The sequence below is a fragment of the Archocentrus centrarchus genome, chromosome 9, assembly GCF_007364275.1.
Source record: "Archocentrus centrarchus isolate MPI-CPG fArcCen1 chromosome 9, fArcCen1, whole genome shotgun sequence".
NCBI lineage: Eukaryota > Metazoa > Chordata > Actinopteri > Cichliformes > Cichlidae > Archocentrus > Archocentrus centrarchus.
In genome coordinates this window covers 14642267-14663217 of record NC_044354.1, presented here as the reverse complement: position 1 = coordinate 14663217, position 20951 = coordinate 14642267, and the positions used below count along the sequence as shown (strand labels likewise).

At 43.6% G+C, this 20951-nt stretch overlaps 1 protein-coding gene across 2 annotated transcripts in view; it reads left to right on the top strand.

The window, feature by feature from the left end:
* The window catches only part of fam222aa (family with sequence similarity 222 member Aa), a 48067-nt gene extending 30005 nt beyond the window's left edge, over nt 1–18062 (top strand). For both annotated transcript variants that reach the window (XM_030737461.1, XM_030737463.1), the window contains exon 3: nt 14549–18062. In XM_030737461.1, coding sequence (XP_030593321.1) covers nt 14549–16011 — 1463 coding nt within the window. In that variant the 3' untranslated portion in view covers nt 16012–18062. The remainder of the gene's footprint in view (nt 1–14548) is intronic.
* Nucleotides 18063–20951: the final 2889 nt, after the last annotated feature.

Below are 20951 nucleotides of genomic sequence, written 5' to 3'. Positions count from 1 at the left end.
TCCATTATCACAGCCCGCTCTGTGTCTGGGCTCAGGAGGGTGGGGTGAGGTACTGTAGAGTGGGGAGTGCAGGGGAGAGAAAGGAGGTAGCAGCAGAGAGAGATGGGGAATGACAGACAAGTGGTGAAGAGAGAGAGAAGCAGAAAGGGAGACAGAGAAGCTGGCTTTTCAAAAAGCTATTGACCGCCTGCCCTTAAAAATATCATATTGGATTAGCCTCACAGGGCAGCCTTTTGATAGTTTTTTTTCTTTGGCTGTAGAATTAAAAGGAGTGCAGAGCATTACTTGAATTATAAATCATAGGCACTTGCTTTCACTGCGCCCAAATTCCGCACATATGTGGCTGCACTCTCTAGCGCCAGCCCCTGTCATTTTTAATTAAATCCCCCCCTTATGGGTGACATTTGTAGCTTGCCCCCTCCTTCGTCCTCCCCCTCTACGTCTATCTACCACTGCCCTAGATGGAGACATGAAAGGCAGAGACGGCAGCGGAGCCAGGACCTCTCATCGTGTTGTGCCCCACAGAGAGGGCACCCATCCAGACAGATGAGAGAGAAGGGCCCTGCAGGGGGAGAGGGGTGAATGGATGCCACTGACCCTGGCCACCCTCAGCCAGTGGTGACCTCCCTCTCCACCCATCCCTCTCCTTGATCACCATCATCCTCTGCTGTGGTTTGGAAGGTCCAGGGAACACAGGTGAGCGTTAAAGCCCCGCTCTTGGAGGGAAACAGAAGGTGCACCAGTCCAGTGAACACTGAGATGGCTGGACAGGAGGCCAATGCAGCCCCCACCACAACCCTGCCCCCCTTGCCCAGACAGCAATTATTCTGTCACATGTCAGCTAGAGAATAACAGGTCCAGAATCCTACACTTGAGTGGTTGATGGAATATTTCTGCTGGCTATTTTCCAAAATAATATCTTTTCAAATTTCAGCAGGTTTTAATTTGTTTATTCATTCCTTAGCAGTTGCACTTGTGCCAGCATGACATTTTGTAATGATGCAGTTGTCACACTGGGTGTGCATATTTGCACATTTTGTCCAGACATGCTGTCAATACTACAGTACCCTTGTTAACCACAAAACTCACGGCCACTCCCATATTTGTCCTGTGATTGGATCAGACTTTGGGCTAAACCTGGGTGTTCCCTTGTGTCTCTAACCAATGTTGATTTATATTTACTTTTGTTTTCACTACATAATTCTAAATAAAACAAATGATTTCTCCTTTAAGATGAATGCAGTTCCACAGATGTCAAACACATAAAGGTGCTTTTTATGTAAAGCTAAATTCAGTCTTCAATCAACTGGTTGTATTGCCCAGAATTTCTCTTGTAGCAGAGGCATGTACACACACATTTACACAAGCACACCTGCAGCCATAACCCTTTGTGACACCACCCAGGAGGCCTGGGGGTGCCAATCAGCCAGGTGTAGATGAAAAATTCCCAGAAGGCTGGGTATCCCAGGTTCATGCTATGTCAAGCCAGGTTCGGCCCTCTTCCAACTTGATCGACAGAGACAACCTGGCCTTGTCACATACAGCCTTAGGACATGACATAGAGGTACACTTGGGGATTGTAGTTTTCCTAATAGCCCCATGCTTTTGCAGGCAGAGCTGCCAAAGCCATTAGTTTGCTTTGCTTTTAGCTGCTTCTCTTCCTAAGCCACACTGCCATCGGGAGGGAAATATGCTCAGGTAATGACCTCCTGTCACCTCTCCTCCACAGTTGTCTGAGGCAGTGCGAAACATAACAGTGGAATTAGCTGGCCATATCAGATTGCAGCACAATACTTCAACAACTACTATCTAGGAGGGGGAAAGGGGGAGTTGGCAATGGGAGCCTTTTTTAGTTGAATATTTAAACGTGGTCACTAGCAGCAGCAGAAATAACAGCCTTTACCGTGATTGCCTCTGTACCCTGGAGGTGGGGGGTGGAGGGTGTAAAGAGAACTGGGAGAAAAGGAATGGAGAGCAAATCTGCATGCTCTTGACCTTTTCCCACTGATTGAACTACCTCATTTCTAACTCCCATTTGGAATTCCAAAGAGGGTCCACAGAGACCGTCATTATTCCACTGTCTGCAGCAAGGAAGCAGAGGTCATGAGGTGTTTTTTTTTACAGTAAAAGGTGATTGACAGCTATCCATGGCCTCCTTCATAATTCATCCTCAATTCCTATTTATGCAATTTCATTTTGGGGAATCGCTGGCTTTGCATAGCTGCACTGATTGTATAATTCGCACTTTTATCATATTGCTAGATTGTGAAATCTGGAGAATTTGAGTCACAGTTTATTTCAGACAGACAGCCATATGATATTAGTCGTACATATCTTACCTCATGCATACCACAGCCTCTTCTGCCGTGTTGGCGTCTGATTGCTGGCACACAGAGAATCATTTCCGGATGGTGGCATCCCACAGAGCCATGCGCTCCCTCTGCCCTCTGCCTTCTGCTGTGAACACAGGGGGTGAAGCAATCTTATTGCCTTGAGAGGTGAGCTTGAGGAAAAGGGACTCTGCTGTAGTTTTGGTCGCAGCAGGACTTGGGTTCAAAAACAGGTTCCTTGTTCCAAAGCCTCCGAGCTGGCATTTGGGCATCCCAGGTGCAAGGCATCGACACCCTCTGTCTTCGCCTGCCAGAGAGTGGGGGTGGGTTGGAAGATCTAAGCATAGGTTCAGAGAGTGTCTGCAGTCCCTAGCTGTCCCACAGGAAATGATCGTGTCTTCATAAAGCTAAACCCAACACAGCCTGACTGTAAGAGGCATTCAGGAGGCTTTGCGCACTCCTGGCAGGATATTTTGTATTTTTGAGTAGTCTCTTCTTGACCAAACTCAAAATAAAACCATCTTTCTGGTCCAGTATTTGGACTTAAAAAGTGTGCAAGTTGGAAGAAAAGTTTGATTGAGTTTTTTAACAAGACTTCCAGCCATAAATTGCTCTATTTCTGTCCAGTTGCTTCATCCAAGTAAAGACAGTACAACAGATTTGAAAGTTTAAATCAAGATATTATTAACTCCAGGCTTAAATACTACTAAACAGGCATTCTTTTTAAAGTATAATAAGTGTACAAAAAAGTCCTCTTTCAGGACATTTTAACTTTTTTGCCCAACATATCAGTATGTTGTTGCAAATGTTCCTTCAAGAGTGTAAACATGATTAGAAAATGCACATGAAGTTCTGTGTCAGCAATTTGAAATTAGAGTGCCAGCAGCAGTAGAGTGTGTAGTTTTGGTTTGAACCAGTGATGAACTTTTAATACCACTCCTGCTTTTGTTTTTTCCTTCTGCAGAGGGTTTGACAGAATGCAGATTGATCGCAGCACAATGATCAAATCATTGCTCCTGTGGGACATTTAACTACAGTCTGTGGTTTGTTCATTTTCATGAAGGTCGTCTGTCATTTTTGGCTGCAAATGATTTAATATTTACTTGCTTAAAGATTTGGGGCCATGGTGTGACCCTAACTCTTTATCCTAGACCTCTGACCACAGCTTCCAAACCCTTTCCCATAGGTTCTCAAGGCTCCTCAGTAATATTCCCAAGAATCAGTTTCCCCTACCTGGCCATAACTCAAAGGAAAATCTGCAAAAATAAGGTGGCTCTTCAGGAAATTGTTGGCAGCAGTGGCCAAATGCTGCCACCGAAAGTGAAAAAAGCCAAATAAAAGCCAGATATGCAGGTTTCATTTAGAGGAGAACACTGATTCTAAGAAACAAAACATTTACTGTCAAGAAGCCAACTCAAATTTGATATCAGTAATAGTTGGTACTGCACTATAGACAGTTCTTTTTAGACAATTAAAACTCATCTATCAATAACAATGAATAACAGGGCTTTGTGTGGTTACGTCATGACTTATAACTCAGAGTAGATACCCTCTAAGCATACATTTAACCAGAATCCTCTCTAGCCGTTCATTTTATTATTAGGGCAACTCCACCAGACCTTCACCTGTTGGTCCTCAAGTGGGCCGCTTCTATTGGCCGTGACTCATCTGGCTCAGCGTAGGCCACACAGCCATCTGGATGTTGCTTTTACACATACACTACCTGTTACATCATCAAATGGTGCTTTCACTTGCACTCAGACAACTTGAGGAATCTCGTCAGTGAGATAGTGGGTGATAATTTACTCATGATGCTCTTGTAATATATTTCATTTCACTTTCTGTATCTGTTAGCTTTAAGTTGTCATCAGTGTAATTTACCACATGTACTCGCTTATATAAACTAATATTGTTGATTATTGATTTCCTTTGGTAAGAAGGGTTGCTTGATGGCTTGAACGGCTGTGTGCCATTTATGCCAATAGATCCACACAATAAATCAGCTGTTGTTAAGTTTGACTACAGTTCCATGGATGGGTAAGGGGGTGCTTTACTGATGAAGAAATGTTACAAATTTCAGCTTTAAAAACTCCACTGACATTAAACCTTTCCAAATTTTGATTCATCTCACTGAAAACGTTCTCATTTATGTATCCCCTCTCCTCTCCTCTCCTCTCCTCTCCTCTCCTCTCCTCTCCTCTCCTCTCCTCTCCTCTCCTCTCCTTTCCTCGGCATGTGTACTGCCTTGTTGTCTGTGCAGTGTTAAATATTAATTGGGAATCAGTGGAGGACTTGTCTCCTAAATGATAGAACAGAAGGGCCCAGGCTTGCCTCAGGCAGCCTGTAGGCGCCTTTCTTCTTCCATTTACCTGCAGGCCTGCACACCAGCACTTCCTCCAGTCTGACAGGCCTGCCCAGGCCCCTCCAGCCTCCCTTCATCTCTCCATCTCTCTCCCACATTCTCTCTTTCTCCCTCTCTCTCTCTCTCTTTCTTCCCTCCTCCTCTGCTCTCTGCACTGGTTCCTTTTCTTATCTATATATGTGCTTACAATCGCTACCTCTGGGGTTTTTATTTTTTACTCAAAACGTGTGTGTGTGTGTGTGTACGTGTTTGCGTTGTTGCTGTGTCCATTTGAGTTTGTGCATGACTGTGAATGCTGCTGGCTCTTTGCTGTACATGTAACCCTTTGAGAAAATGGTGTCACAGCGTGGCATATTCTCTTAAAGACAGAACAAGGAGGGCCTGACATAAATCTTTCAGGTCAGGTTTTTAGCTTGTTGTGTTATTTTTTTTTTTCTTGGCTCTGTGTCCTGCCTTGCTCTCTGGCTCATCACTGGATGGTTTAATCTCTGTTTCCTCTTCCTGATGTTTCCCCATAACAAGCGCTCATAGTTTGTCTTTCTGTCTTCCGTGCGCTGTGCTTTGTTCATCTCTATCAGCCTTGTCATCTGGAGAGGTGTACCAAGACAAAACAAAACAACTGGAGCCGTCTGCCTCTTTGTTGCGCTGGCTGGCTCTAACTTGCGGATGACCCTTCTGGATGGAGTTAATTAAGCTGTCGAGATTTGTTTTGGAAATCAAACCAGTTTGACCCGCTGTTTTATTTTTTTCTCTCTATCTGTTTTCAGCAGAGCACAGCGTTTCACAAGGTTCACTGAAGGTACACTGTGAAGTGGCAGGGCTGAATGTGAAATGGAAGAACCTGGGGAAGAAAGGAGGAGAGGGCAGCAGAGAGGAATGGATGTAAATGGAGGAGAGTAGGAGGTGGGGTTGACTTTGATGCCATAGGAATAAGTTCACAGGCTCATGAGCACAGGCCTAATCGCACATGACAATATCGGCTGGTGTGCCAGTCGCAGCACATAACCACCCCGCTGCTTGTGCTGACTCGGGGTATTTGCTGATAAAGCTCTGCTTTCTAGACCATGCTGTATGCACAATGAGGGTGGCCCAGGCAGGCCTGAGGGCTGGCTCATCACAGAACCCGCTTCTATACAGAACCGTGCACTCAACTAAGCCCTTTGGCAGGCCTTGATTATTAAACAGAAAGCAATTTTGTGATGAATATAGTTATTTTTTCCATTAATCTATTATGTTGCCCATCCAGGCCCATAAATTATTGCAAACGGAAAGAGCCTGGTGAAACTTGTGCCTGAAATGAAGCTGTGGCTGTGAGGAGCTCTCTTTACAGTGTGAAATATTCAGGACGGTTATTTTTCCGTTGAAATGCCTTTTTTCTTTTTTTCGTTGGCTGTCATGGGAACAAACATGGAGCTTGTTCTTTTTGTTTGGCCGTTTTTGTTTATGAAGTGCAGTGTACAGTGTGAGGTAAACATGTTGCCCCAGTTTTTCTGTTTGTTTGGTGCACGGGTGTCCTACAAAAAAGGCTTGACATGGCTGCTGCTGCTGGCCTGCATTCCTTTGCAGCTCAAAGAGGACTAAACTACCCACGGGTGTTGTGTTGTGTTGACCAGACACTCAGTTAGATCATTAGTAATTAACATGCGCAGTGATCTTTTCTGAATTAAAGGGAGAGTCATCTGTTTAGTTCTTTCATGCACACTAAGATATCTTCCACTAGACTGTAAGACTTCTGCCTAAATAGCTTGTCATATTGTAAGATATTTCACAAAGGTCAGTGCTGATAATAATGTTTTAATTCCTTTGACAGGCAGCAGGTCTGCTCTGCTGCTGCCAGTGGTGTTAATGGGGCAGGAATGCAGGACGAGTGCTTTCCCACGCTGTTAGTTTTCTTCTGCTGGGTGCGTTTGAGATGAGGCTGTGGGCCGGCAAGGCTCTGCTAATGCAGCCAGAGTGCAGACAAATGGAAAGTGACACTTGTGTGTGTAGAATGGTATTTGTGGTGACGCTTTGACTACAGATAATAAAGTGTTCGCCCTGAGGTGATTTCGCCCGGCAAGCACCCCAGATGAAACTCACTTACTCAGAGAGGGAGACAGAAGAGACTGAGAGGGGGATGAAGGGACGGAGAGGAGGATGAAAAGACAGAGAGGGGGATGAAGCATGAGAAGGGCACAAAGAAATAAAGAGGATGAAGAAAGAGAGAAAGCAGCAAAAGGACCCAGAGACGTGCAGAGGGAGATTCAGTGCTTTTTATGGGTCTGAGGGTGCAGCTATTATTTCAGACGGTAGTGGATTTTAGAGGTCAACAAACTCAGACTGAGAGTTGTCCTGTTTTTTTAAGCCTAAATCATGTTTATTCACCTGTTTTTGGTATTTATAAAAAGAAATAGAGCACATGTCTGCTGCTAATTTTGATTTATGGATTTTGATGATGAATTCCTATTGATGTTATTAAAGAGAAAGAATGTCAAGTTCATTGGGAGGGTAAAATGTTTGAATTAGCTGTTAGTGGTGTGTGTGTGTGTGTGTGTGTGTGTGTGTGTGTGTGTGTGTGTGTGTGTGTGTGTGTGTGTGTGTGTGTGTGTGTGTGTGTTAGGCCATGTGTACAGAGGAGTCCTTCAGGATCAATCAGTTCTCAGTAATTTCCCCTACAGCCCATAAAAGCCAGGTCTGTCTGGAAGGAGCATGAGGCTGCCACATCAAACCAGCTAATTAATTTTCATAGCTGATTCTGTAACATCTGGCTTTGGAGATAAATTCTAATGAGAAAATGTAAACATGACAGTGTCCTGATGGTATAATATTTTACATTTCTTTGGTAGAAACCTTTATAATGGAAACCTAATTAGCGGTTGTGATTTGGACATGTTATTCACATATGTAAAACAGGAAAAGTCATGTGTTAACATGCAAACATTTGGAACAGAGAGTGAAAACGGATTTCTGTTTTTCTGCTGCTCCCTCTCAGTGTTATCTGGTACCTGTGGACCCCATCTCTGTCTCAGCGTACTGTATTAACCACACACGTGTGCCGTTTCGCTGCGGGCTAACCAAATGACCTCATGCTGCAGTCTCTGTGAGGAGGAAGCCCAGATTAGTCTTTCGGTTTGGTATTTCTTCCATCTGCTTGTGTGGAAAATAGATAGATTAAATCTTGGATGAGATTGCCTTTAATGAAATGAAAGATTAAATGTGGGCGTTTTGTCCAAGTTCTTCTTAAATCTATTTTAACGATTAAATCCATTTTTGACATCGTGCCATGTCTGCGTGCCTGTGAAGGATCAGTGTGCAGATTGCTTTAACATTCTCATTATCCGCTTTGCTATTTGTGAAACATGTTGGCAGGTTAAAAGCCCAATATGCAAGGCAGTATGGTATCCCCTGTTGAAATGTCTTGTTTAACTACTGCTTTTATTTACGTAGCAATTAATTCGATTGGGGAAATAATTTTCTCGAAATTTTTTGTGTGATGTTTGATTGAAAAGCAACAGTCGCTGGAAAGAAAAGCTGTGTTAAATAAACTGTTTTTGATTCAACAAAGTTATATAGATATAGATATATATGTATATTCAATCAATAAGTCATGAAGTATTTAGAAAAGAGTTGTCGGGTGAGCACATTTTTGTTTCCACTGCCTCACAATATGCATTTGTTTGATGATTATGATGACACAAGCAACCACTGAATTCAGACAGCTCTATCCTCTGAGAAATCATTGCAGTTTGATTTTTATCTTTGCAATTATAGATAGCAGAGGCCTGACAAATAATTGCCTGGATTTTTTTTTTCTCCTTGTGTGTTGCACAGAAAATCAACCTTGAGATGAACAGAGAGAGATGAGTGCTTGTATTAAAAAAAAAAAAAAAGGCTTTTTCTGATATCAAGCAAGCAGCAGGGTTCCCTTTCCTCACGTGCACTTGAATTGATTAGTACTTTGGTTGAGGGCATATTCAACATGTCTGCCCCCCTGCAAGGCTGCTCTACCCTGTTGATCAGTGGCACATACATGAGCTTCCTCTGCTCTCTCTCTCCTCGGGAAGCTCCTGTGGGGCACCGAGGCTTTGATTGACTGGCGGCTGAGTCCGCAGGACGCCTCTATTATTATCATCTCTACCTCGGCAGAGGGGCGGGGGTCTATGTCCAGGGGGTCTGGCCGACAGCCCCTGCTTTGTGTGCCCGATAGTCAATTAGAGGCAGCGCTCTGCCGGAGACGAGTGGGATGCAGGGTTAATTGCAGAGGACCAAACAGCTGGTTCTATCAGGGCCCATTGTGTTTGCAGCAGTTGTCACGGCAATTGAGGCCTGGCTGTAATCGCTGACTAATCAGCCCTGTGCCAGATGACACCTCCATTAGCACAAGGCAGGTATTGTTCAGGACGTGAAGCTGCCTCTGGCTCTCCCCTGCCTGCCCATCCTTTTACAGCAAGTTAAGAGACGCTGATTCTATCTGCTAAGAGATAAACAATAGCCACAGGTCAAGGGTTCTTTCAAGGAACAATGCTGTTCAGCCTGCCCTCTCTTGACAGTTCAAACCTTTTCCAAGCTGGGGGGCTCTGATGTGAAGGATTTGAATTGCCATGAATTATTAATTTGAATAAATTTATTACAGTGAGATTAATGGCTGACTGTACATTAGTGGAGGAATGTGCTGCAAGAGTGTGGAAAAGGAGCAGCCCAGTGGACTAAAAGACAACCCACATAACTGAAGAGCAAAGATGGTGCAGAAGAGGACCAGCGCACATGGCTGTATGTTTCTGGATTATAGTGTAGTTTTCTTGGGGTTATACATTTTTAATGTACAGCACTTTGGTAAACTCTGTTGTTTTAAATGTGCTCTATAAATCTGACCTTTGACTGCATTGAGGACTTGCTTTCATTTAACAGGGACTGTCTTTATCAGGGGAAATGGTTCCCAGCGAAAGTTGCGGACGCTGAACTGAGACTGACCTCCTGTTTTCTTTCATCTTTCTGGTCATCTCTGTTCCTGTAGTTTGCCCTAACCTCATCACAGGCTGCTCTGTTTGTTTGGCCGGAGTCAAAGTGTATTACACACTCGTTGTTCTGTGAAAACCTAATTGCAGTTCAACCAAATGCTCCTCTTCCTTCATCTAAACAAGCACTCTTCTCCCCTGCTCGCCAGCGTACGTGGTCAGAGGGGATCAAAGCGTGTTGTAAGTAGGGATGTGGGCTTTGCAGGAGTGAGTGAGGAAATGCTGAGGGCTTTTTGATGTTTTGGAACATTTTCTCCACTAATAAGAAGAAACTTCTCCAACCTGCTCATAATTTTAGAACACTTGGAACACTAATAAATGGGAGCAAGGGCATTTCAAGCAGTTCTCGCAGACTTTTCCTCCGCTTATTCATTTAAACCTCTAATTAAAATGCAAAGCATTCTCGTGGTCCTCTGGATTTGGTGCTGCACTCTCGCACAGCCTCTGACTCCCTATCTTTTCTCCTTTTTCTCCTCTCCCTTGCTACCCCTCCTCTTTCCACCTCACCTAACTCCATGCTCTCATACTCTCTCTGTCTGCCTTCGCTTCTTGTGATCAACACAATTTGACCTCTCACTTGGAAGAAGTGCAGAGAATTTAATGGATTTTTTACAGTCTAATCTAACCAGTTCCCTCTTTATTGCTGTTTTGTACCCAGTGGACCTCATCTTTACCAGGCCTCCCGCCCCCCCCCGCCACCACCACCGCTTCTCCCACCCTCACACCAAGAAAATTAGTTCATCAGAATTCAAAATGTACTGCTGGCTAATTAAAGGAGTGTTAATTGAGTGTTCAGAATTGGGTACCCCCTTCACCAAATGCACACAGATATACACACACACATAGCAATCACACAAAAGCACACACGCAATCACAGTGACAGCACCGGGTACACCAAGGACGTTGCGCTTGGGGAGTTTCATGCCAATCAAAAATGGAGAGAAAGGAGAGTGCCCATCCTCCAAGTGAAATGGGATTTCTAGATCATATCATGGCCTATTGCAGCTCAGTTCAGCTCTGTGCTGCCATGTTATCCAATCCCTGCCTTGCTATCTCTGTCTGACCGCTGGAGAGTGGAACACTGCACAGATAGCCCCTCTCTCACGGCATGCATCGTGCTAATGAGGGGTGGCATTTAGAGATGTGCTGCTCTGACACATGGGCATTGTGTGCCAGGCACTGGGTGATTAAGGACGAAGGTCAGCCCATTAATTGCCTCCCTGCCATCTCTGTTGCCTGGCGCGTGATCTCTCAGTACTAATGCATGTGTTTGCCTGAGCTTTTATCTAATCTCCAATGCAGTTCAATCACACTATGCTTGGTTTGTTTACATTCCTTTCATGTGAAAGTTTTTTTTTTTTTCCCCTTACTTATTTTCAAAGCAGTGCTTGCCCAGGTTTTGCTGTTCATTTACTGTGAGCTATTTCATGTGCTTGTGAGTGCACATAGCCTCCTGCTCTCAGGAAGGGAAATAGCATATTCTTCCATCCCCAGGGGAAATAATTAATCCTTACAAGGCTGTCGCATGTTGAAATGAAGCGAGTGTGAAGCATTTAGCCCAGGAGGCATTGCAGGCTGTCGCCCGCACAGGCACCTGTTGTTGTCCCTGCCCTACATTTCATGAGAGAGCGCTGAGCAGAGGATAACAACATGCTCCACTGATGGCAAATGAGACACACAACTGCTGATGCAGGTGTGTGTGTGTGTGTGTGTATGCATGTTTCCCCCCCTTTTTTTTCTGTTTTTATGCATTATGTTTGCATGCACGACCACGCTAGAGCGTGCGCACAGGTGCAGGAACCCCCCCACCCCCACCTTATGAGGAGGTGAGGGCTCACACAAAGGAGGCAGTACTGGCTGCCTCAGAGGGTGTTTATCAGCCCGCACCATCTGTATGCTGCTGCACATTGCTATGATCTACTGCAGCCTAAACCAATAAGTCACAGAGCGCCAGCCTAAAAAGAGACTCACTCCTTTAACCTCCGTGTCCTCACTTATAGACTTACTGCTCTGGAGGAGAGAAATGTAGAGACCCCGCACATCAAACACACAGTGTGAATAACAATGTGCGTATGAGAGTGAAATATGCTCTGGTTTGTGGCCATACTTAGGCTACTATAATCAACTTTGCTATAAAATTTTTACCATGGAACTTTTTAAAGAGGAAGCCGGAATCAGAAGCATCCAGATGCTCATTTGCCTCCTCCTCCTCCTCTTCTTCCTTTATGCCTGTGGGTTCTAATAACCGGAAGCCTTTGTGGAGCTGAGATGGGTTTTGTAGGCCTGAAAGGCCTCTAATCCCTGTGGCCTGTGAAGTGTGAAACCCTTTGATGCCAGGTTGGTGTGCCAAAGGCTCTGCCTATTGACAAACAAGGGCCAAGCTGGGAAAAGACGGAGGGAGAAGGCTTTCTCCTCTCTCTCAGAAGAAATGCAGGCTCAGGCATGGAAAATATGGGCTCAGTCAGTGAGAAGGAATAGAATTAGCCACCCTTTAATGAATTTCCTGGCTGTTTTTATAGTTTTTTTTCCTCATGTGGCAGTAATTAGGTGGAATGATGGGCATACTGCAGCTGGGGGCTTGTAGGGGCGGCAGGGCACAAGCCCTTGATATGCCTGAAAGCCAAGTATCTTTCCTCATTTAGACCATGTGATGATCAAAGATGTTTTTTTGCCCTCATGTAAAGATGATCAGAAAAAATGCTGCCATTCCATTTGCATGTGGACCAGCAATGTGCTTTGAAATGAGCATGTTTTTTTTTCTTCCGAGCAAATGAAATAAGTCTTCTGTCAGTTTTCCACTGCAAGTCAAAACATCAAAGCAAATGGCACTGCTGTCACCAGGGAAGCAGGGCTGTGTCTCAGTAAGGTTGGTTAGATCTTAGATAGGCTATCCTGCCATACTCACACAAGCCCATTAGAATGGCACCCTAAATTAAAATTAAATAATGAATGTCCGTGCTTTTTTCTCTCTTTTTCTTTTAACAAATTTAAATTATAATTTGATGATGCAGAGTTTCTGATTTATAAAGCATGTTGTCTGTCAGATGAACCAACATGCATATAATAGGTCAGGCACTAAATTTGGCTTGGAATGTTCACAGTTTCTCCAGTCTGCTGTTAAATTCCCAATTCATTTCTTTTATGATATGGATCTTGTAGATTTAATCATTTTCACAGTTGGAGGCCCATAGGGTTGTTGAAATGAACTCCCCATGCTTTCTGTAATGGGAGCAAAGAAATGAGAATTGTGACTACTTGGCTGTGGAGTCTCTTTAAAATGATTTTGCAATCGGAAAGGAAATGGAGTGAGTCCTAGTCACAGGCTGCACCCTGCAGACTCCTCGGGTCGCCAGGACATTTGCTGACGGCACAGTAGTGGCGGTTACATTTTTGTGCATTTTGTTAGCTTTTGCATAAAAAAGTCATTTTTGAAGGGGTTGCAAGTCATTTGTGGCAGCTGATATATTGCTTGTAAATTGAGTTCTTTTCCCACCCCCATACCCTTTTTGTTGCACTGAGCTAAGTAGCCATGAAATTGCCTGAATAATGTTGTTTAAATCCAATCTCACCGCAGCCCCTCACCTCTGTGCCCAGCCCCCCAAACAATGACACATGGTGGGGTTTTTAGAAATTGCATTTTTTCCTGTTTGCCACCTCAGTTCACAATGGCCAAGCATTGGTTCAACGAGCGAGGCCCGACGCCAGTCTCACTCGTCACCAACACTGTTGAATTGATTTTTGAAATGAGCGGTTTCACTGGGCAAACCTTGCGGAGTATTTGCATGTAAAGCAAAAGCAAAGTATTTGTTATGGTGGCCTGTATTTGCCCTTTTTCCCTGTTCAACCAAGCATTTTTGTATATTTAAAAGAAAATTTGTAACACAATCTATATTACAAGCATATGGACACCAGCTTTATGGAAATATTTCATAGTCAAACATGGGCATATAGGTAATATATAGGTAATATTTTATTTATTTATTGTATAACTGGAGTTATATTTTTCTGCCTTTAAAAAAAAAAAATACTTCCAGTACATTTTAATTGCAAAGACACACTTTCAGTTTTATCCTTGACCAAAAAAAATAAACCAGCACTCAAGCATTCTTGACTTGGCTCTGTTCTGTTATAGTTCACCTTAACCAGGCTACTAATTCCCCATGGACTTTTAATAGGTTTTTGCTAGGGCCTCTCATGTACTCCTGGATTGAATAAAAAATGTGAAAATTCTGTGGCCAAGGGTAAGACCCAGTAAGTGATACCACTTATAAATCTCAAATGTGCCACTGCAATTAAACAAGCTTTTATCCCCTCCCCTTCATCCCTTCTCGCCTGGTATCCAAGGCTAACCCAATTCAATGCTAAAGAGAGTCCGAATTAATTTCACAATGCACTGATTTAACAGCGCCTAAGGTACCAGGCTTTGACAGAATGAGTTTTTAAAAAGATCCATTTGTCTAGGGATGAACTTCCACAGGAGGGTGAGAAAATGAGGTGGAAGGAAAGCTCAGATGGAGGATGAGAGAGATAGGACTCAAATGAATGCCAGCCCTCATTTACAATTTTTAAACTCTGTGTGGGTTGCTCTGAAGTGTTTCTGCTGTTTGTAATCTTGTGATATTCGCCTGCTCTTGTGTCACAATGACATCTTTTAACCTGCTTTCGATGTACTCATGGCACTGCTGCCAGATCTTACTATTCCAGGAGAATAGTGGTTATTACAATTGATTGACCTGGCTTTGTGAATGTCATTGCTGTCAGGCTCTTTGATATTTCTGGTAATTAAACCCCAGGTCTACTGTTCTCTTCTTCTACAGGCATTTGTTCATTTCACTCATACTTTTTTTTTTTTTGTCTTGCAGGTGAACTAGTAGTGCCCACACACTCCCCTCGCTACCCCACTGCGGCAGAACTTGATGCCTATGCTCAGAAGACAGCCAACAGCCCACTGTCCATCAAGATCTTCCCCACCAACATCAGGGTTCCCCAGCACAAGCACCTTAACCGGACTGTAAATGGATACGACACCACAGGCCAACGCTATAGTCCCTACCCACACCTCCACACAGGGGGCTACCAGGGCCTCCTTGCTATTGTTAAGGCTTCATCATCATCGTCATCGTCAACATCCGCCTTCGTCTCTTCAAAAGGTGTTCTCAAGAACTCAGAAGGCAGACGGACTAAGCTCTCGCCAGCCCACATAGCTGTTGCCCCATACCCACCTCCTAGTAGTAGCACTTTAGCCAGTGGCCATGGCCAAATGGTATACCACACTGGGCCCTCAAAACCTCCAGAAGGCCCCAGACTGTCAGTGCCCCCAAACGTCACTGTAGCTGGCTCAGTGATTCCTGTAACAGGGGGACGAGGCCTGGCCTTGCCCACACAATCCAACCTTCCCTCCATCCAGAGCATCATCTATCAGATCAACCAACATTGCCAGGCCCAGGCTCTGCAGCAGGTGTGTCAAGGGGCTGCCACTGCACCGTCAAATTCCAGCCCATCCAAGCAGGGCACAGCTGTCATGGGGGTCTCTTCTAGCTCCTCCGGAGGCTATGTGGTAGGAATGGGGCCCCAAGCTAACATGGTATATACAGGGCCCGGACTGCAGGCTCAAAATTCAGAGGCAATGAAGACTGGTGTGTACACAGATGGCATGGACTATATACTGTGGCAGAAGCAGCAGCAACAACAGCAGCAACAGCAGCAGCAGCAACAAGCTGTGCTCCGCATGTACAGTGGAGGCAGTGGAGGAGGGGGCGCCATCAGCAAGTCCCCAGAAACTTGTGTTCCAGGAGGAGGGATTATGGGGGCCCAAGTGTCCTCCTCTTCTTCTAGACCTTACCACATGACAGCGAGTGCTAGCGGAGGAGGTGGGCTGGACAAAGTCAGTTCTTCCCCTTTGAACTGCGTGGGTATGCATGGAAACTTCTCAGTGGGTCAATACTTTGCACCGCCATGGAACAGCGTGCTGGTGACACCTGACAGTGACTGCTACAATCCCCAAGAGCTTTTGGGCACCTCCACTGGAGGGCCAGCCACAGGACACAGAGAGATGGGCTACCCTCACCACCATCACCACTACCACCATCATCATCACCACCCTGCTATAGACAGCGGGGGAGGCTTGTGCTGCAGCCTACCCAGCAAGAGCTTGTGCAACACGTCTGTGCTGAGCAGCAGCTTGCAGTCTCTGGAGTACCTGATCAACGACATCCACCCACCCTGCATCAAGGAGCAGATGCTTGGCAAAGGCTACGAGACTGTGTCTGTGCCACGTCTGTTAGACCACCAGCATGCACACATCCGCCTCCCTGTTTACAGATAGAGGGGGAAGAAGAGGAAAAGAATCAAGAGTTGTGAATTTGTGAAGAAATTCAAAGTTTTAAAAAACAGATGTTTTTTGGGGGGGTTGATGCGAGTGCCACTGCTTTAACTAGTGTGGGTGCTTAGAGAAGAGCAGTTGTTGTGCTGTGTGGCCCTAGGTTTGGTGGTTTCAAGGTAGGCTGTGGGAATCCCGAATACTCAAAAGTGGTAGTGATTTCCAGTGGAAAAGAAAAGGGATTTCAAGATTCTCCTGATATTCCATTGTGTGGTTTGCCAATAGGATTTTGAATTAATTAATTTTTTTTTTGACTCCTCTTTTTTTTTTTTTTTTTTTTTCCTTTTCACATGCCTGAACGTGTTTTGATGAGAATCATAGCTTGACATGAAGTGCATAAGCCACTTGTATCCCCATTCTAAATACTAAGGATGAAGCTACTGTGTAGGTTGTCACTGAAATGGTCACAAAGGACCAATATTTAGGGCTGCTCTCAAAATCCAAAACTCTGTAACAGTACACACATGAACACATACAAAACAAATATACTGACAAATACGAAGATTATAGGCTGGACTCGGGTGTTACGTACAAGGATCATAAGGTTGAATTAAAAGGATAGTACAATATTAGTTATTATTGCTGTTATAATTGATACATAAATTGCACTGCTTGAATTTTGTTAACTTTGAAGTTTGGAATTGGGTAGTTTGGATATGATATATTTAAGAAACTTGAAAAACTTGAACCTATTTTTTGTTGTTTGATATATTTGTAGGTATATTATATGTATTGGCTGCTACGGGGAAAGTGTCTCAAATGCTTTTTTTTTTAATTTTTATTTTATTATTTTCCACTTTTTGTTTTTATGATTTAATAATTTCTCCTCTGGCTGATGTGCAGTTTCTTATGTCCTGGTGTGAGGCATAGTTGCTGCTTTGGTTCTGTAAGAACCTGTTTGGAGAGCTCTTTTTTTTTTTTTTCCTAACCAACACTGGATTCTACAATAAATACTTATTTAAAAAGAAAACATTGCAAAAAAACAAAAACAAACTAAAAAACAAGAAAAAGAATTGTTACAATGAAGAATGTGACTGGGAGGTTATCTGCATAACCTTACATGTATGATAATGCGTGTATGTGGCTGAGTGCATGTATGTGTGTGCTTTTTTTAAAAAAAAAAATGTGTTCTTCAAAATCCTCAGACTTTTTTCTTTTTTAAAAAAATAAATTCTGTCATTACAAGATTTTTACCACCAAGACTGAAAGACTGAGTCACCAGTTCCATAAACATTATATCTGCATAATGTATAGGAGATACCCCCACCCCCATTTTTTTTTTTGGGAGGCTTTAGATTTTCAGTGGAGCTAGGGAGCATTTTCTCATGTGACTCCTTTATAAGTGTATTTACAGCACTACAGCCTCTTCATCTGTCAGGTACTATCATCATGAGAAAGTGGTGGAAACAAATGGAGATCATATCTTCGGGGTGCTATTCACCCCTAATCCTGCAAACAAAAACAAATGAAAACAATCATGCCCTGTCCTCTGGCATCAGATGAAATGAGACTAAGCTCACTGCTTTTCATTGTCCATTTCAGCCCCTGGTTGGGGTGCGTTTAGCCCAGGCCGGTCTTAACTTGATGATTCAGAGCAGTGAAATATTTATTATGACTGTGAGATTCCCTTGAATGTACTGCACTTAAATTACTGCGATGTTTTATTGCCTTGTGGGACTCAAGTGAAAGAGAAAAATTGGATCAGTGCAGCAGTCCTCTGGTCTTAAATTAGCATTTCTTTTGTCAGTCAAATTTGAGTAGTAAATTGAATTTATTAACTGCAGAGGGAGAAAGAACCAGAGCTTTGTTGTGGGGAAATACTGGCATTAGTCTAGATTTATGAAGTGCAATTATTATGACTGTATTAACATTTTTTTCTCTGAGCTTACACCAAAAAAATGTAAACTACAGTTGTCAATACATTCCCAATGTACCACATCCCTAATCCTTATCCATCTTTTGTTTTGAGGTGTAAAATAAATTTCTTTAAAAATTTATTCAGAAGCCACATTTCGGCTTTGAAGTCTGTGATTATTTTTTAACATGTGACCTCTAAAAGGCAGTGGGAAGTTGGGACATTGTTACAACAGCTCTGTGAGACCCAGAGTGAAAGACGGTGTGTGATATCACTCGGATTATGTACTGTAATGACAAAAGTAGTGCATTTAAATGATCGTCTTTTAAATGTTTACACTTTGGCCATCCAAAGAAAAAGGACAGACGGCACTGCTGGAAAACATTAATTGTTAATGCTGAAAATGTATTGGATATTTAAAAAAAGGAGGAATTTATCGCGCATCATTATTATTTGATCACTTTCTTTAGTTATTAACAATGAGCCTTAAATTTTGAGATAATGGTGTTTGTAGGCATGCCACTGTATCTGAAGCCTGACAGAGATTTCAGCCTAAAGAATACCAAGCCCCTTGGCTTAAATTTGCACAGTAAGCCTCTTTAACATTCCAGTGAAATTTTTCATGTTGTTTCAACAGCTTAATGCCCCAGCCGCGGTCTGATTCCAGCATATTTTCTGTCTTGTAGAAATATTTTGACAGATTTACAGATACATCCCTTCCCAAAATCCCTTCCGTTTGGCTTCTGCATCCAAGCATTAAACCCTGTCACATGATGTTGAAGTGAAGAGGAGACACTTGAGGCAGTGGAGCTTCTAGTGTCTGGCCTTTCCCACCAGTGGAGGTCTGAGGCACCAGGCCTTTCTACTAATGGGAATATTGGGTGACGTCTGGCTACAGGACACTGCCAGTGTAGAGTATTCATTCAGTCAAAGGGTTGAAATCAAACACCTTTCAAATAGCAAGGGATTTCCTCTTAGATACTGAGAGAAATCTGGCCATTTGAAGCCAAGTTCAGCTGAATAAAAGACTAAGTCCACGTGAATAAGACAATTTGTCATTTGGGGGGGGGGGGAGTTAATAAATCGGTTTTATTTAGTGTAAGGTGAATCAGTGTCTTTGTGGCCACCTTATGTGCAGGCTCCAATCTGTCTGTCCCTTTGGTCCTTTACACACGTTAATGAGCTTCTATTGATGGGATGCATCTTAGCCCTGCAACTGTGGTCCATTCCTCTGTTCCTGATTTGGACAATGGACGCTTAGCCCATATTAGGATAATAGAATTAAATTTCAAATAGATTTGTGCCTGGGCTGATCCAGCCACGGCTCACTCAGCTGCAGAGGCAGAGTGGCATATGGCATGTCATTATCTAAGCCCACCCTCCCCCTGTCCGGGGCCAACTGGGTTCAGCAGTGCTTAAACAAACTGAAGGTTAGGACTGGCTGGCTGGCTGGCGTTAAAGAGGAGGATAGAACAGTTTCGGTGTGTGTGTGGGTGGGGGAAGGTTGCTAAAATCACAGCCTCCACAGCGTCTCTGAGGGCCTCAGCACTGCACCATGGCACCTGGGCTCAGAGGCCTGCTTTAAAAGCTGGACTGTGTTTGATCGAGGGGATTTGTTTTCTGCTGGATTATACACGGTTGTTCTCTGCCTGGCTGAGGGGTCCTGTGCAATGTGACAGAGCTCTGCAAAAAAAAAAAAAAAGGGGGGGGGGTTAAAGGAAGGGATTTGGGGGTCAGAGAAGCCTCGAAGCATCAGTAATCAGGATAATTGCCATATTCCTGGTGCTGTCTGCGGCCTTGCCTCTTTGGCTCTGCAGCCTCATATCAGATTGAAGCCCAACTGAAATCACCTCTGTGTGAACGACTCATTGTGCCTCAATCTGATAAGTTCTCCTAAGTAAAAAAAAAACTTCACTTTAAATGAACTTTTTAACACTTCAAAAAAAATTAATTTTAACATATTGTGTCCAGGAAATTATTAATTACACAAAAATCTCAGAATGAGGACATTTGGATCTATATTTTATCGCTGTAGCTACAGACCAATATTGACTGTTAACACATTTTCAAGGGCAATGAGACGTGCTAAGGATGGCCTGAGGGCAAAGTGGAGGTGAATTGACTTATGCTGGTTGTAAAAAAAATCCCTCAGTAAATCCCAATAAGTCCATGAAGACCTTTACCCAGTGTAAAGGTCTAGTTGCATATTATGCGCCTTAAATACTGCTGAGAAGAAAGGAGAGCAGACGGGTCGTTCAGAGCAGGGTCAGCTCTTTCACTCTCAGAAGAGAAGGAACAGGAGGGGAGGGAAGGGCAAAAAAATATTTATATATATATATATATATATATATATATATATATATATATATATATATAGGCAGCTGCTCACTCTGTAGAGTCTTGGCGCTGCTCTAATCTACAGATGACAGGGGGGGGGGGTAGGCCCAAGGCCCCCCCTCCCACAATGAATTGGTCAACCTCAGTCGTGTCCCCTGGCTGCCCTTGGGCCCCTGGGGCGCTCATCTCAGAGTTCTTCCCAGCATCCCTCCTTAATGTAACATTCACAAGGCCGTTCCTCTCCATTTGGCTCCTACCTAGCAAGAAAATACTTTAATCAATGATTCTGATGGTTCTGAGGAGGCTTGTATAGTTAACCCACCAGCCTTATCACTGTATTGCACAATACCATTAAAAGATTTGCTGTGTTTTGTCGCAAACTTAGAGCACACTGCTGTCTCTTTAGTGCTATCGGATAGAACTGGATGGGTCGGATGTGAGCGCCGTACAATTTCAATTTTGTTTTCAGCACCTGTTTAATGCACCACAAGGTAAAAATCAGCACAGACGACAAACTGAATCAGGATCTTCATCCCAAAAGGCACAGCCTCAGAGCCCTTTTCTAAAAGGCAATGCAGCAGGGCATAATTCCAAGAGCATTTTATTTCTTCAGCGCCACAAGTATGTATGTTCAGCTGAGAAAGCTTATGGCCTCCAAATATTCATCTTGTTTATGCTGTGGGGATATTGCTGT